Here is a 16,921-nt window from a genome sequence, read left to right on the forward strand (position 1 = left end):
GCACATACACATATGCTGAAAAGTTTGAAAGGGATTCTCCCTCTGATGTAAGGGAAACTTGCTGGAAAGCTACCAGTCGAGATGGCAGTGAAACCTGCTGGAGGTTGTCTGCCACTGGATCAGCCAGGTACCGCAGGCTGGGAAGCTGCCCAGGGGCAAGGATACTGACTGACTGCTGACAGCCACATCGTGAGAGCATTGAGGAAAAGCACGGGAACTACGAAGAGTCCCTTTTCTTAGAGTGTCCCTTTTGAACCTTCTCTAATACTGTGCCAGCTGGAGAAATGTTTTTGGGTCCTGCTCGAGAACCATCAAGGAAGACAAAAAGGCATAGATTTGATGCTGAGAGCCAACATCTTTATAAGTGACCAAAGCACAACTTGTATTATCTCTTTTGCAAATCCAAGTATCATGCTCAATAGCACTTCTTACTTTAGATGAAATTCCTACAATAGAATTATTCTCTATTGCAAAGAAGACAAAGGTATTCTCTGAAAGTTATTGCAAGCAATATTTGTACTTGTTAGTAGTAATTGAGGGTATATTAGCCTTAGGATATAAAGGATTCAGAAAAAAAAATTAGCGATGGAGGACAGAGGCCAGGCTGAGGAAACTTTGGACACCATTTAGATTGAGATACATTCTGAGAAGAAGATAGGACCAGTTTTCCACTGAATTGTCTTGGCACTCCTGTCAAAAATCAATTGCCCATAAACAAATGGGTTTATTTCTAAACTTCCAATTCTATCTCTTTGATCTGTGTGTTTATCATAATGTAGTCTTCATTATTCTAGCTTTGTAGTAAGTTGTGAAATCTGGAAGTATGATTCTGCCAACTTTGTGCCTTTTCAAGATTATTTGGCTGTTCTGGGTCCTTATATTTCCATGTAAGTTTTATGATCAGCTTGTTTATTTCTACCTAAAAAAAAATAGCTGAGATTTTGATAGGGAATGTGTTGAATCTGTAGATAATTTTGGGGGAAAGGGGTATTAATATTTGTCTTATAATCCATGAGCATGGGATGTCTTTTCATTTATTTAGGTGTCTTTTTTTTTTGTAAGTAAGGTTTTATAGCTTTTATTGTACAAGTCTTATTAAATTTATTCGTAAGTATTTTATACTTTTTAATTCTATTATAAATGTTTCTTCAATTTTGGATAGTTCATTGCTAATGTTAGAAATACAATTGATTTTTTTTTCCCCCATTGGTCTTGGATCCAGCAACATTGCTGAACTTATTCATTAGTTCTTATAATTTTTTGTGGATTCCTTATGAATTTCTATACACAGTATTATACCATCTGTAGAGTATGTTTTAGAATATTTTGGAGGATATGTGTTTTTCTTAGACACTGTAGAATTTTGTTGAGTGAATCAATTATAGTATTAACAGAGTGAACAGTTATGGTTCTTTTTTTTCTTTGTATTATTTTCATGCAGGATAAATCTGCCGGCAAAGAAAACTCCAAGGCACCAGTAAGATTTTTACCACAATTGTCAATGGTAATTTACTAATATATCATCATACTTTATTGCTTTTATAATAAAGATGTACTAATGTTCATGCTTGCAAAGCAGTTACTGAATTTCTGGTTTTATTTTTTTATTTTTTTGGGGGGGAAGTATATTTTATTATTATTTTAATATAATTCAGTGTCAAGTTGGCTAACATACAGTGTGTAAAATGTACTCTAGGTTTTGGGAGTAGATTCTCATGATTCATCGCTTATGTACATCACCCAGTGCTCATCCCAACAAGTGGTGTCCTCAATGCCCATCATCCATCTTCCCCTCTTTCCCACCATCCACCCCCCCCAACCACCCTCAGTTTGTTCTCTGTATTTAAGAGTCTTTTATGGTTTGCCTCCCTCCCTCTCTGTTTGTAACTATATTTTTTCTCGTTCCCTTCCCCGCTGGTCTTCTGTTAAGTTTCTCAAGCTCCACATATGAGTGAAAACAGATGATACCTGTCTTTGACTGACTTAATTCACTCAGCATGATACCAGAAATCTGGAAGCTTCACAAATTGACATGTCATCCTTGCGCAGGGGCCGTGCCAATCTCTGTATCGTTCCAATTTTAGTGATACGTGCTGCCGAAGCGAGCACTGAATTTCTGGTTTTGAATTCTGTGTTCCATTGAACTATTTTCCGATGGAGAGCATCCAAGATGAACATATCTTGGGGAAAAATAACTACCTTAATGAGGGGAATTCTAAGTTACAACTACCGGTTTGCACGGAATATTTGAGTAATCTGAGTAAAAGAATTGTGAAGATGGGCTGCCAGAAGCAGTATTGGGATCAGGAAACAATACAGCTTTGTCACTAATGGCTCTGTGATGCTGGTGACTCACCTACCTCTTGGAGCCCCAGTTTCTAAGTCTTAAAATGAGAAAAGCTGATTGAGCTTTGAGGAGAGGCTTCTTCCAGCGCTAAAATGTGATTTCTTGGATTTTGACATCCTTTGTCATTATTTTGAGTTTATTTTTCTATGGAAGGGGCAGCTAATAGTTTTAGTTGATAACGTGCTAGAAGTGTTAGGTTTTACTGCAATAAAATGTACTCTCTAGTACTTTTATGTTGTGTTTAATTGAGTGACACTCTGGTGATTCCTGGAAGTTGAGTGTGAGTAGAGGTTCAATGCAAACATTATTTGTTTTGAAATATCTTCTAAAAACTCAGAATGAACTATAAAATCTGGATTGCTTCATGCAGAGATGATTCCTAATAAGAAAGACTTTTTCAGCTTAAAAATCTCAAATGAAATTTTGTTAGCGAATGTTCTTGAACATTTCAAAGTACGTGTTGTGATCGTGACTGCTTTTATTGATAATGCCAAGATTACCATACTGAGTTCTATAAAATAATAAAATCATTGCATCTTTTTTTTTTAGTTCTGCAAATCTCTCTGCTTTCTAGTTTTAAAGACTAAGATCCGAAATAGATATTTTCCCTTTAAAAATTTAACAAATTTTAAAACTGGAAAGCCAATTGCCATTAGTTTTATTTTTATGTTACTAGTATATATGCTTGGAAATCTCAACAAAATTTAAATTTACTTAACAAATATTCAATGGCTGAAACAAATAATTCTTTGTAGCCATCAAATGTGTAAAATGATTTTGTTGCCTGATTTAAACCATATACTATGTTGTTACTAGACTGTATCTTAGTATTTTTCTTTGTATCTTTTTGGGTTGTAGGGCTTTTTAAAGATAAGTAATACTTTTAAGAGATTTTTTAAAAGTAATCCATTGAGTAAAAAATATTGTCATCTGAATATTAAGGTTTGCACTTAGATGGCATTTTTGTAGCTGTAGTTAAGACCTAGAATGATTTTCATTATAGACTTTCATGCTTCTGTAGTTGAAATCAAGGATGATTCAGCACTGGTGGTTCCCAAAGTCTGTGAACTGGTGACCAGATTCTCCTCCTTCCTGCACACCACACTTGTAGCACTCGGATGTCCTAAATCCTTTATGGAGCACGATGGGAGTGAAAGAATGGAAGGGCAGACAGAAGGATGGAAGAGCATTGATTTTTAAGATGTCTTAGCTTATTGCCTGTGAAAGAAGAGCCTGAAAAAAGGACTTGTATGTACTTTATTTGGGAAGTGATCCCAGGAAGCAGAAATAAGAGATTAAGGAGAGTAAAACTAGGAAGAAAGAAAAGCCAATCTGAGCATGTGTCAGTAAGTTCATGGCCACATTAACTGGCAGTGACCCTGCCATGACCTTCTGAGGAGCTTATACACTGCTTCCTGAAATTGTTGACCTGAGTATGATTAGGGAGTAGCATTTATCCATCAACTCTCATCCTACATAGGTGGAGGTTACTCCTGGGATTGTTAACTTTCACCCACTTCTGGTTCCCCCTATATGTGTGCAGAGTGGGCTACCTTGAGAGTCCCATTATATGGCATTGGAGAAACCCCACAGCAGAAAGCAAAGGACATTTTCCTGAGGTGAAACACTGTCATTCTATGTGAATTGAAGCCAGCAGAGAACTGTTCACTACAACCATGTGTGGAATCAGAGGCAAAGCCAGGAGGATGGGAAGGGATGTAAGGCACAAGATTTGTCATTTGAAGTCCCCTAGGGCCCTTCTTACAAGAGTGCCAAAGAAGAGGGTAAGGGTAGCATATGCCTAGGTCATCACTGGATAGGAAACTGCAGACTAAAATAGAACTACTTGTCAGCAAAAGTATGTAGATACTAATTTAAAGTCTACCCATCTGATCTTATTGAAGAGCAACCTTAGTTAGGTGTTGTTTTGGCTTCTGTGTGGCTGTTCTTTTTGGTTAGCCAGAGAACCACTATGTATAAAATATCCTATTAGACGTATATTCTGTACTGCAATATAAGGAAACATGAAGGCCCTCACTGTTTACCCAGGGAAAAAAGGGTAAAAAAGGTGTTGACAGGACTGGGGTTGATGGCTCAGCATGCAGAATGGGTGGTGTAGAGATTCTAAGTCAGAATGACTTAGAGTGAATGTTTGTGTAAGAGGCTGGGGTTGAGCAACGTGTTCTGTACGTCTGTGATGGCTGCTATACAGTAGACCTCACATGAATTCCTTCTGTCTTGGTGTGAACATTCCAGGTCACTTGGACCATATGTCACAACCTTTTCTCTCTATTGTCTACAACCTCATTCTTACCATACCTCATTCTTGCTAACAGAAAGCCTTCCACTTTGAGATACCTGTTGCACATTTCAGCTTGCAAACTTAATGCTCATGTTTCCCTCCACATCCTGGGGTTCGCTAGGAATTGTAGAAAATGTTTGTAGTACAGCACTGGGTATTCACCTGATTCGATGTTGTACTTTGGTAAATACTGTTTGAAGCTCATTGCAACTTTTTTCTTTTTTTAAACATTGAAAAAAAATGTTTCTTTAGTTACACTTTTTTGGGGGGCTTGGTTAACCAATTTTGTTTGTAAGGTAAAGTTAAAATTAAAACCCATTCATCCAGCTCTATAAGACTGAATTAGTAGGTTGAGATGGAGTGGGATGAAGGGCTGGGAGAGCAGGATAGACACACATACACATTCTATTTCAGGCAGGGTTTAAACAATAAACGATTACCAAAAGAGTGCTATTCCTATTCAAAGAGACCACTTGCAATCGGAGTTAAAGAAAATCTAAACTTTTTTGATCTTGGTCTTGAAGAAAGAGCTGGACTGTAACAAGGAAGTACTGAGGGGACAAACTGATGGGTCTCTTTGTTAGCATATTTATTACCAGCTGACCTACCAGACCCCCAAATTTTAGAGACTTAACCCAACAGAGATTGTCCCTTCCTTGCATGAAGTCTGATGTGGGTCAGAGAGTCCTCCTCCACCTTCTACCTATGCCACTGGGAACATGGGGTCCCCTCACTGCAGGTAGCAGGGGCAGGAGAGTAGAGAAGGCACAGCAGCTCTTACACATGTTACACGTCAGTGCTCACATTTCATGGGCCAGCACAAGTCCTGTGGCTACAGAGTAACCAAGAGAAGCTGGGAAATGATGTGGTTCAGGGCGTATTGAGGAGGCTTTGAAAATCAGGGTGATGACTTGTGCCTGCTTTAATAGGGGGCTTTCTGATGTTTCTGACCAGGCAGCAGTATGATTAGCCCGTGTCCTGGGAAGGTTGTGGTGACCGTCAGTTCCTGGCATTTTCTCTAAATTAAGGCCATATCTCCTGTTGCCTGGATTATTTTTAAAAACCACTAAATTATTCTCCTTGCCAACTCTAGTCTCCTCCTTGTATATCTTGTTTACTGTTGTAAGGACCATTTATGAAAAATCCCTTTGAATGGCCTCGTATGGTAAATAAGATAAAAATAGAATTTATCACCCAAACTGAGATGCCATTGAGAGTGAAATTCCTACAAATTATGCTTGGGAAAGAGCTATATGCTGGGACTGTCACAGCAAACTGGGACTTGAGGTCACCTCAAGAGGATTACAGTGGCTCTCTGTTGCCAACCAGGCCAGTCAAGCCCCAAACACCTATGCTTCATAATATAGCAGCACCCCCCCCCCCATCCAGCTTTTCCTCACTCTTGATTTGGGTTCCTACTCAAACAAAACCTCTACAAAGTGGTCTCACTACCCCATCTAACTTAGCACTTCTCTACCTTTTGCTATCTCTTTACCCAATTTTATTTTTCTCCATTGTACTTATTACTTGCTTACATTATATATGTAATAATATATATAATAATATATAATGTGTATTATATATTACTTATATATAATATATAAAATATATATTATATGTATATAATATATATTGTATATAATGATTTTTTTCTGAAATGGCTGTTTATACCCACGAGAATGTAAGCTCCAAGAGGGAATAGGCTTTGTCCTGTCAGTGACTGTAGATCCAGTGTCTGAAAGAAAACCCAGCACATGGTAGGTGTTCGGTAAATCATTGTGCAATAAGACAGTGGTTATACTTTACACTTCGGTTGGGCCGAGTCCCTTTACCTTTGACCCCAATGTCCTCTCCTAAGCCTGATGTACTCATTTAGCTTCCAAGTCCTCGTTCATGAATGTTCCCTCTGTCTTCAGTAAGCCCATTGCTGTCCTTTTCTGTGGAGATCCAACTATGCCTCAAGGCTTGGCTTTCATCCTTTCCCTCTTTGAAACTGTCTGTGAATACTCTGCTCTACACCATCTCCCTTCCAGGATGAAAGCATATAGTTTTTAATATTAACTAGACTGTGTGCTTTGTAGGGGCAAAGATGTCCTATAAAGAGTCCTTATCTATACAATATGCACAAAAGTGGCACACTACCTTAGAGTTTTAAAGAGGATTAAATGAGATAATTCATGTAAACTTAGAACAAATATGCAACACATATCATGATCATTATAAAATATATTCTAATCCTATTTCTTGTTTTACGTACTAAGACTTCAACATCCAGTATATATTTAATATATACTTAAACATATACTCTTTGTTTTTTTAATGTTTATTTATTATTGAGACACAGAGCATAAGCAGGGGAGGGGCAGAGAGAGGGGGAGACACAGAATCTGAAGCAGGCTCCTGGCTCTGAGCTGTCAGCACAGAGCCCGATGTGGGGCTCGAACTCACAAACTGCGAGATCATGACCTGAGCCGAAGTCAGACACTTAACCGACTGAGCCACCCAGGCGCCCCAAACATACACTCTTAAACATGTCTCACTTCAGATGAGCGACATTTAAAGGTGTTGATAGTTGCAGGCGGCTAGTGGATGCTGTTTTGGACAACATAGCTTTCAAGAATAGAAGAATAGACATAAGGAACAGCCACTCCTTCTATGTCTAAGGGAGAGTGGTCAAGGAAGAAACTTGCAAGAGCCATCCCTTCCTCAAAGCTTAGACTAAGACCTCTTGGAGAGGGGTTGGCTGTGGCCCACTTGGGTGGCAAAGATGTTTGCAGAGGTGCTGCAGGCTGGGAGTTGAGTAGACCACCTACTTGCATGCTAAAAAGTTTGAAATGATGTCTCCCTTTATGATGTAAGGGAAACTTCCTGGGAAGATGCCTATAGGGATGTCAGTGAAACCTGCTGAAGGGTGTCTGCCACAGGCTGGGAAGATGCCCAGGGGAAAGGATGCTGACTACTGATAGGCACTCCATGGAGCAACGGGGGAAAAACCCTGGAACCAGGAAGAAAAGTTCTCTCAGTGTTCTTTTGAATCCTCTATAATGTTGGGCCAGCTGGAGAAATGTTGATAGAGTCTTGCTCGGGAATCACAAAGCAGGTTAAAAAACATAGATTCGAAGTGGGGAGGCAATAAATCGATCAGTGGCTGAGGCACAACTCCTACCTGTTTTATTGACCAAAGGATTGTTCTCTACAGTGCTTTTCATTATGTAGATGACATTCCTACCATGCCCTTCCCCTCTATTCCAAGGGGATAACAATGCTTTTCCCCAAAAAGTATAAATGTGACTTATGGCAACTTGAGGGCACATTAACCCGAATGCGTCGTTACCTTAGGAAGCGGAACACCACAGTTGTCAATAGAACAAAAGTTCTATTTTAGTGATAGAGAAGGGTGGTAGAGCTGAGCAAGCCCTGGACACTAGCTGGGTTCAAGTAAATTCCCAAAAGAAGATGTGATGGATAAGAAGTTTTGCACACTTTTCAAAGCCTTCTAAGTATTGTGGGATACCACCTTTCTTTCCTTGCTACAAAGGAAGTCACTCTAACACAAATGTTGAGAAGTTTAAAGTTGGTCTTTGAATGTTTTTGATGACGTATACCTTGCAGTAGATCCTCTGTAAAATTGGTTGAGTGAATCAATTGTGCCATTAAGAGTGAACAGTTTTCCTCCTATTTTTCATGCAGGATAAGTCAGCCAGCAAAGAAAAAGTCAAGACCCCAGGAAGAGTTTTACCCCAGTTGGCTACGGTAATTTACCTATATACTGGATCTTTGCCATTTTGAAAACGTCTTTCAAACATGTAAATAAGTAACTGAACATCAGATTTTGAATTTTGGTCTCCATTTGATTATTTTCTGTTGGAGAAATTCTATGAGGTACACATATTAGGAAAAATAACTATCTTAAAGTAACTGTAAGCTAGAATTTCCTGGTATGTCAAGAGTATTTCAATATTCTGGATAAAAGAATTTCCAAGATGGGCTAGCAGAAAGTTTATCAGTATTGGAGTTAGGAAGTGAGGTCTCAGGGTACAGCTTTGTCACTAATGGCTTTAGTATCTGAAAGGATCATTTATCTCTGTGAGCTGCAGTTCCTGTGTTTGAAAATGAGAAGAGTTGGTTTCTTTGAGCTGTATCTTCCGGCACTGAAACGCTATGCCGCAGAAGAGTCCTTAGATCTTGGTATCCTTTTAAAAATTATTATGTTTAGATTATCAGTGTCCTATGGTAGAGGCAGTTCGTAGACTCTTTCATTTGGTAAGTGCTGGGTATGATATGCTTCACTGTAATAAATTTTACCAGTGACTTTGCTAGTAATGTGGAGTTTAATGCCATCGAGCTGTGCCCTTGTGACCTCTGGAAGTTGGATTTAGGTGGAGGTTCAATGCAAACAGTATTTTTTTTTCTAACTGTGATAAAAGACACCTAACAAAAAACTTACCATCCTAACTATTTTTAATTGAACCATAGCTCAGTGGCATTAAGGGCATTCACATTGTTGTGCGTCCATCACCGTCATCCATCTCCAGACCTCTTTTCATCTTTGCAAACTGAAGCTCTGTGCCCATTAAACAGTATCTCCTTTGTGTCCTGAGCCCATGGCAGCTAGCATTCTACTTTCTGTCTTTATGTGTTGGACTGCTCCAGGTAGCTTGTGTAAGTGGAACCATACATTTGTCCTTTGAGGCCTGGCTTTACTTAGCATAATGCTTTTGAGGTTTATCTAAAGATTATTTTTTTGAAAGATAATTTAAAAGCTACAAAAAAATTATAAAATTGAATTTGTGTTGCTTTATGTACAGAAGATTCCTGATAATTTCAAATGGATGACAGTTTTCACCTGGGAAACTTAAGAGTTAATGTTCTTAAATGAAAGATTTTGAATATTACAAAATATAAATGTTAAAAATTTTTTAATGTTTATTCATTTTTGAGAGACAGAGCTCAAGCAGGGGAGTGTCAGAGGGAGAGGGAGATCAGAATCTGAATCAGGCTCCAGACTCTGAGCTGTCAGCACAGAGCCTGATGTGGGGCTCGAACCCACAAGCTGTGATATCATCACCAAGCTGAAGTTGGATACTTAACCTACTGAGACACCCAGGTGCCCCTACAAAACACAAATTTTATTTTATTTTATTATTATTTTTAAATATTTATTTATTTTTGAGACAGGGAGAGACAGAGCATGAATGGGGGAGGGTCAGAGAGAGAGGGAGACACAGAATCCGAAACAGGCTCCAGGCTCTGAGCTGTCAGCACAGAGCCTGACGCGGGGCTCGAACTCACGGACCGCGAGATCGTGACCTGAGCCGAAGTCGGATGCTCAACCGACTGAGCCACCCAGGTGCCCCCAAAACACAAATTTTAATTAAAAACATGTTTTTGTGGATGACACTGGAGTATCATGCCAAGTTCTGTAAAATTCAGCCATAGAATGCTTTCCCTAGTTCTACAAAATCTACTGTAGATTTTATAGTTTAAAAGACAAGACTTGAAATAAAATAGACATTTTCTTTTGAAAACTCAACAAATTTTAACCGCCCCCCTCCAAAATATTATCCTGAGTTCATTGTGTCTGGTTAGCATAGAGGGTTTAGAAATGTAAACCTAAATTTTCTTATTTACTATTCAGTGGCTGAGTTGCATAATAATCCTTTCCTGTTGGTGGCATATAATAGTCTACAACACTTTTGTTGGCTGCTTTAAGCCTGGTTTTATGTTCATATGTATCTTAGGGTTTTTTTCTCAGCATTCTTTGTGTTTTATATGTTACAAGGAAAATAATATTTTCAAGAGATGTTCTTATAAACCCATTGACTTAAAAAAAACAGCAAAGTACTTTCATTTGAATATTAAGGTTTACACTTGGATGAAATTTTCCAGCAGTAGTTAAGACCTAGAATGATTTTTCACTACAACGCTTCATGCTTCTAGAGAAGATCCCTGTAGTTGAAATCAAGGGTGACTCAGCACTGGTAACTCCCATTCTCAAAAAAAAAGTGGGTTTTTTAATTTGTTTTGTCTTTTCTCACCCTCTCTGCAGTCCTCACTCATAGCAGCCCCACAAATCTTAAATCCTTTATGGAGCAAGATGAGACTAAAGGAATGGAAAGGCAGTCAGAATGGAAGAGCATGGATCTTTAAGTTGCCTTAGCTTGTTTTCCTGCGAAAGAAGAGCCAGAAATAAGTTCATTTGGGAGCAGGAGTAAGGATTGCAGAGAGTAAAAAGTAGGAAGAAGCCTGTGCAAGTATGGGCTTTCTATCAACGTGGTCTGGATCTGAGAGGAAGATAGAGATTCTGTCGTCTGTAAAATGTGTATTTTACTTTCAAATCCACCCATCTGGGTTTCTCGATAAGTCCTAGGTTCCAGCAGCAGTGGGTCCGTGTTCTGGTATTGCAGTAATTGGCCTGAGCTAATTTTTGTTGTCTTTTTAGAAGACCTAGCTGTTTTCCTGTCTGCCACAGTCCCCACCAGCCTCTATTATTCCCCAGCACTGAAGCTGAGTGCCAATTAGCCATCATCACTAGCCTTCCTCCCTCTTTTATGAGATCTGCCTACATCTTTTAAGTATAAGAATATATGAACCCTGCCTTCAAGCGTGGAATAAATCCGTGAGTTGCCCAAGTACGAGACAACTGCTTAAAGCTATGAGAACAGGAAGATCTTTTGGACCTGGAATGCAGAGAAGCTCATTAGCATTGGAGCCCAGCAGAGTCCCTCTCATTAAAATGGAAGGCCTAAAAATCACTTGCCAATGTTTGGGGGTGGGGGGAGAGGCTCTCCGGAATGCCCACCCTAGTGTTATGTAACAGATGCCCGCATCAAACTAGCATCAGAGCTTTTGGTAATGTCTCCCAAATGTCGTACGCCACAGCCATTCACAGGCTTGAACAAGGTTTGCTGTGGAGTGTGCCTTCTTTCCAGATGTCCGGATTTGTTTGAGAAAATGTCTGTGTTTATAAATACTCCTGCATTTCATGAAAAAAAAAAGTGGTTTTTTTTGTTTGTTTTGTTTTGTTTTCTGACCTTGTTGATTAATGCTGTTTGCATTTCCTGTTCCAGGTGAGCACAAAGCCCCAGTGGCAGCAGGCAGCTCCGTCATTCCATTTGACTGTAAAGCAGGCTGATGAGATTCCTGAACAGTTTAGCGTTAAAAATGAACAGTCCTATGGTAAGAACTTTATTCCAACTTAGACTTAAGGAAATTCTCTAGAGGGGAAAAAAAAATCGTACAACATTTTAGTTGAGAGTAGTGAAATTGTAAAACTGAAATGACATTTATGTCAAGTAGGAAAATTTATCCCAAATGTTTTCCCTTGTAAAATAACTGATTCCAGTTTGTAATTATTTCAGGCTGTTGTAAATGCTATAAAAGCTGATATTTTAAGAATTGGTGTTTATGTTAAAACTTTGATTTATTGTAGTCAGAATTTGCCTCTGCATGAAAGACTTTTTTTTTCTGAGAGCGATTTTAATAAGTTGTAAATTTTGCTTCCAAATTAGTCATTTTAATATTTTTTACTTTTTATTTTATTGAGTCCTCAGATTGATTACATTGAATATTAACATTTTTACATCATAGTTCTTTAAATTTTGAGATAGTTTTGTGTTATTTTAATCATATTTTTAATCTTCATTTTAAGAAGGTTCTATGTAAATTAATTGAAAATTAGAGTTATTAGCATATTAATCAAAATATAAATGAATATTCTTGAAATAGTCAGAGGTTTCTATTATGTTTAACTTCCTAATACTGAAAGAAAGGTAATTGTACTTACGGTAACTTGAGAATTTACAGCGTGTAGCTTTTTCTTGAAAGTTGCTTTAGCATTTTATTCTAACCACTTAAATGTTTTAGCTTACTTTTTAGATGACTAACTTATGCTTTTTTAAAAAAAAAAATTCAAGCTGAATACATGGAACATTTTGGCAAAAAGGGCAAAATACTAGACCAAATGGAGGATAATTATGCTGGACCATCTACTTCCAAATCCAAGAGCAAATTTCCACATAAAGAACGAGAAAACTTTAGAAGCACTCTTGTTAATGTCATTATGTAAGTTCTATAAGCTAAGCAGTATGTGTTAACCTTGTTAGAACCCCGGGTAACTTTTTATCTAAAAGTATAACAATTCCATGCGTCTCTAAGGATGCCCCAAAGCCTTGTTGGAGTGAAGTCAGAGTACAAATAAAGACTGAGCTTAACCCTATGAAGTGTCTCACTTATTAAATATCACAAACGAAAAAGGTACTGATGTTAATGCTGATGTTGGCTGAGGGAGCACAACGTCTGGGAGCTCCGGTCATGGCCACCGTGGCTGGTGGAAGATAAGGTGTGGGTTTCCTCCCACCCCCATCTCTTCTGCTCAGGTAATGTGGTGTTGGGGGTCTCCTTGTCTAGAAAAACAAGGAATTGGGGTGAAGCGATCAGCCTTGAGCAGGGCTGGGCTTGCCAGTTCTGAGCTGTAAGTCCGCTTAGAAGAGCAGTGCAGATATAAGTCATTAGTGCCTCTTTACCTGTTTCCTCACTGCTTCTTGCTAGATGCCTGCTACACTCTTTGTTTATGACTCTCTAGGCACCCAAGCTGCCATTTGTGAACATAATTTCATGACACGTTGCAGGAAGTAACTTGCCCACAGATTCCTGTTTTACTGTCCCCATGTGGTACTTTAGTGTCCAAATGGCCACCTTGAAAGGGGGACAGTGGGTACTGTGGGCTGGCAAAGGGATTTTGTGGGAGCCCTGTGCAGCCGGCTTGCAGGTGTGCACCTCTGCTAGAGTTGTTTGAAGTTTGCCTTTGCCCGTAGGATCTTACCAGCTTGGCCCACTTTTTTGGATTAAGCACTCTTGTGTTCCACAAACTGTGTGAAATCAAAACCCCAAACCGTGGTCTGGGTAGCTTACAAAGTCTTGGAAGCAACTTTTTCTGTGTCCAGCATCCTGGCTAAAACAGATGATCTTTCTTGACACAACTTCCTGTGCCTGTCACTTCTGGTCCTTATCTGCTTGAGGATAGAGCTGGTCTTGGGTTTTAGCTTCACACAAGGGGCCTCACTTTGAATTCTTCATTTCACTCAGCCCTATGGAATCATCTCCTCACCTCCTGATTGACATGGGCGTTAAAGTCCAAGGCCCTGGACCCCATAAATGTAGCCTCAGGATTTTGATGATTGCCATTCCATTTTTTTTTTCTCCTGAGTATTTCCTTTCTTTTTTTTTTTTTTTTTTTTTTTTTTTTTTTTTTTGTGAGCTCATCTATGCATTCAAAAGGAACGTGCCATATTCTCCAACATTTATAGAATGGTACTGGGAGGTTTTTCAGATTATCTTTGTTGTTGTAGTAAAAGAAACAGTAGTCTCTTTTTAGCCATTTTATGTCATTTTTTAGTTATGCCTTTTATAAATAGGATATGGATAGATATATTGAAATTCAATCTTAAGAGTTTCTATACTTTAGTATTATGTTTAATCCCATTTATAGTTGTTGGCATTTCATATACATGTGTGCTTCTACCAATTTATTTTGTACTTTGTGTTTACTATATATTTACTGTATTGCCTTTGCTTCTTTTTTCTTCTTTTTTCTGCTTTCTATTGAATTGAATTTTCTCTCTTCTCCCTTTATTTCTATTGGCTTAAAAGCTATCAAACACAGTGGTTACCCTAACATTTATTTATTTTTAATATTTTTGAATGTTTATTTTTGAGAGAGAGAGTGCAAGCAGGGGAGGGGCAGAGAGAGGGAGACACAGAATCCGAAGCAGGCTCCAGGCTCTGAGCTGTCAGTACAGAGCCCGACGCGGGGCTCGAACTCACGGACCTTGAGATAATGACCGGAGCTGAAGTTGGATGCTTAACCGACTGAGCCACCCAGGCACCCCTGGTTACCCTAATATTTAAAACCACATATTGTAATTTATACTTTTCAACGTTTAAAATTCAGTTTTATCTGTCTTGCCCCTGAACAACACAAAGGGATCTTGGACTGCTCTAACTTAGCTCTAAACTTACCTTGGCATTCTCCATGTGATCATTCTTCATTTTATTTCTACTAATATTTTTTTTTTTTTTTAAATTTTTTTTTTTTTTTTCAACGTTTATTTTATTTTTTGGGACAGAGAGAGACAGAGCATGAACGGGGGAGGGGCAGAGAGAGAGGGAGACACAGAATCGGAAACAGGCTCCAGGCTCTGAGCCATCAGCCCAGAGCCCGACGCGGGGCTCGAACTCACGGACCGCGAGATCGTGACCTGGCTGAAGTCGGACGCTCAACCGACTGCGCCACCCAGGCGCCCCACTACTAATATTTTTATAATATTTTAGTTCTACCAGGTCCTTATAGTCCCCATACTTTTTTTCTTAACGCTGAGATTTACTAACATGTTTTCTAATTTCTTGGAAAATTGCCTTTGCATTCTACTCTTCTGGGTGCATTTTCTGTTTTGCTGAAGTTCATCCTTCGGTAGTTGTTTCAGTGAGAATCTACGGGGAGTTAACTTGAGACACTCATCTCTGTAAAGGTCTCTGTTTTGTCCTTACCCCTGAATTAATGACAAAGCTGGCTACAAAATGAAAGGATAATTGCAATTTTTACCTTATATCTGAAAACTTTGGGTGAAAAATATTAGCCAGGGCGCCTGGGTGGCTAAGTCAGTTAAGTGTCTGAGTCTTGATTTCTGCTCAGGTCATGATCTCACAGTCCATGGGATCGAGCTCAGTGTTGGGCTCTGTGCTGACAGCATGGAGCCTGCTTGGGATTTTCTCTCTCCCTCTCTCTCTGCCCCTTCTTCAGGTTGCACACACATGTTCTCTTTATCTCTCAAAATAAATAAACTTTAAAAGACAAAAAAATTGGTTAATATTTTTATTTTATGTATTGTTTTTTCCCCAGCTTTATTAAGATATAATTGACAAATAAAACTGGAATATGTTTAAAGTGTACGATGTGAGAATATATGTATATATTGTGAAAGGATCCCCACAGTCAAGTTAGTTAACACATCCATCATCTCACATCTTCACCTTTTTTGTATGTGTGTGAGAACGCCTAAGTTCTACTTTTAGCAAATTTCAGTCATATAATAGAGTACTATCAACTGTAGCCACCATGACTTGTATCATCGTTGATGAGAAGCCTACATCACTCTATTTGTCATTACTTTATTTGCACTCTGTATTTGTACTCTGTCAACCTGTCTTTCTTTTCCTGAATATTTTATTTTCAAAGCCTTCTAGAGAGGCTTAAAAACGGCTTCTTTGAGATATAACTTACATACCATTAAATTCCTCAAGGTTAAGTGTACAATTGAATGAATTTTAGTAAATTTCTAAAGTTCAACCTTAACCAAAATCTAGGTTTAGAATATTTTCATCATAAAAATTTTGTCCGTTTCCATTAATTCTCTCTACCACTGGTTGCCCCAGGCAATCATTGATCTGTGTTCTGTTTTTATAGTTTTATCCTTTCTAAAATTTTATATAAACGGATTCCTAGAATATGTTTTTTTAATCCATTCGTTTTGTTTATTTAAAAAAAATTTTTTTCAACGTTTATTCATTTTTGGGACAGAGAGAGACAGAGCATGAACGGGGGAGGGGCAGAGAGAGAGGGAGACACAGAATCGGAAACAGGCTCCAGGCTCTGAGCCATCAGCCTAGAGCCCGACGCGGGGCTCAAACTCACAGACCGCGAGATCGTGACCTGGCTGAAATCGGACGCTTAACCGACTGCGCCACCCAGGCACCCCTCGTTTTGTTTATTTTGGTAGTTTTGGGCTATTTGAAAGTGCTACTGTGAACGAACATTTGAGTGCAAGTCTTTTTGTGGATATGTTTTCATTTCTCCTGGCTAGATGCCAAATTATAGAAATGATTGTATAGTAGGTATATGTTTAACTTTTAAAGACATTGCTGAACTGTTTTTCAAGTGGCTACACCATTTGACAATCTCACAAGCAGTGTACAAAGAGGTTTCTAGTTTTTCCACATCCTTGTCCACACTTTTTTTGTTTTGTTTTGCCTATTCTAGCCATTCTAGTAGATGTGTTATTTTATCTCATTATGGCTTTAAAATTATATGCCCCTAATGACTAATGATTATGGGCATCTTTTCTGGTGGTTGTTTGACATTCATATAATTTCTTTGAAATGTGTATTTAAATCTTTTGTCCACTTTTAAAAAATTGGGTTGTTTATCTTTCTACTAATGCATTGTACAAGTGCTTGAAATATTTCCTATGCAAGACTTTTATTAGATCTATCTT

General features: G+C 38.6%; 1 protein-coding gene and 1 non-coding gene across 2 annotated transcripts in view; one reads left to right on the forward strand and one right to left on the reverse strand.

The window, feature by feature from the left end:
* The first annotated feature begins 1,347 nt into the window (after window positions 1–1,347).
* Window positions 1,348–16,921, forward strand: part of DNAH7 (dynein axonemal heavy chain 7) — a 251,476-nt gene continuing 235,902 nt past the window's right edge. The window contains exons 1-4 of the mRNA XM_047084071.1: window positions 1,348–1,504; window positions 8,340–8,402; window positions 11,720–11,828; window positions 12,566–12,713. Coding sequence (XP_046940027.1) covers window positions 1,406–1,504; window positions 8,340–8,402; window positions 11,720–11,828; window positions 12,566–12,713 — 419 coding nt within the window. The 5' untranslated portion in view covers window positions 1,348–1,405. The remainder of the gene's footprint in view (window positions 1,505–8,339; window positions 8,403–11,719; window positions 11,829–12,565; window positions 12,714–16,921) is intronic.
* LOC124516742 (U6 spliceosomal RNA) lies at window positions 2,005–2,109 on the reverse strand. Its single transcript, XR_006963148.1, has one exon. It is a non-coding gene; the product is annotated as a U6 spliceosomal RNA (small nuclear RNA).

This window comes from Lynx rufus, unplaced genomic scaffold (assembly GCF_022079265.1).
Source record: "Lynx rufus isolate CCGP_SWC_20201006 ecotype Redwood Valley unplaced genomic scaffold, mLynRuf1.p SCAF_2, whole genome shotgun sequence".
In the NCBI taxonomy this organism is placed as follows: domain Eukaryota; kingdom Metazoa; phylum Chordata; class Mammalia; order Carnivora; family Felidae; genus Lynx; species Lynx rufus.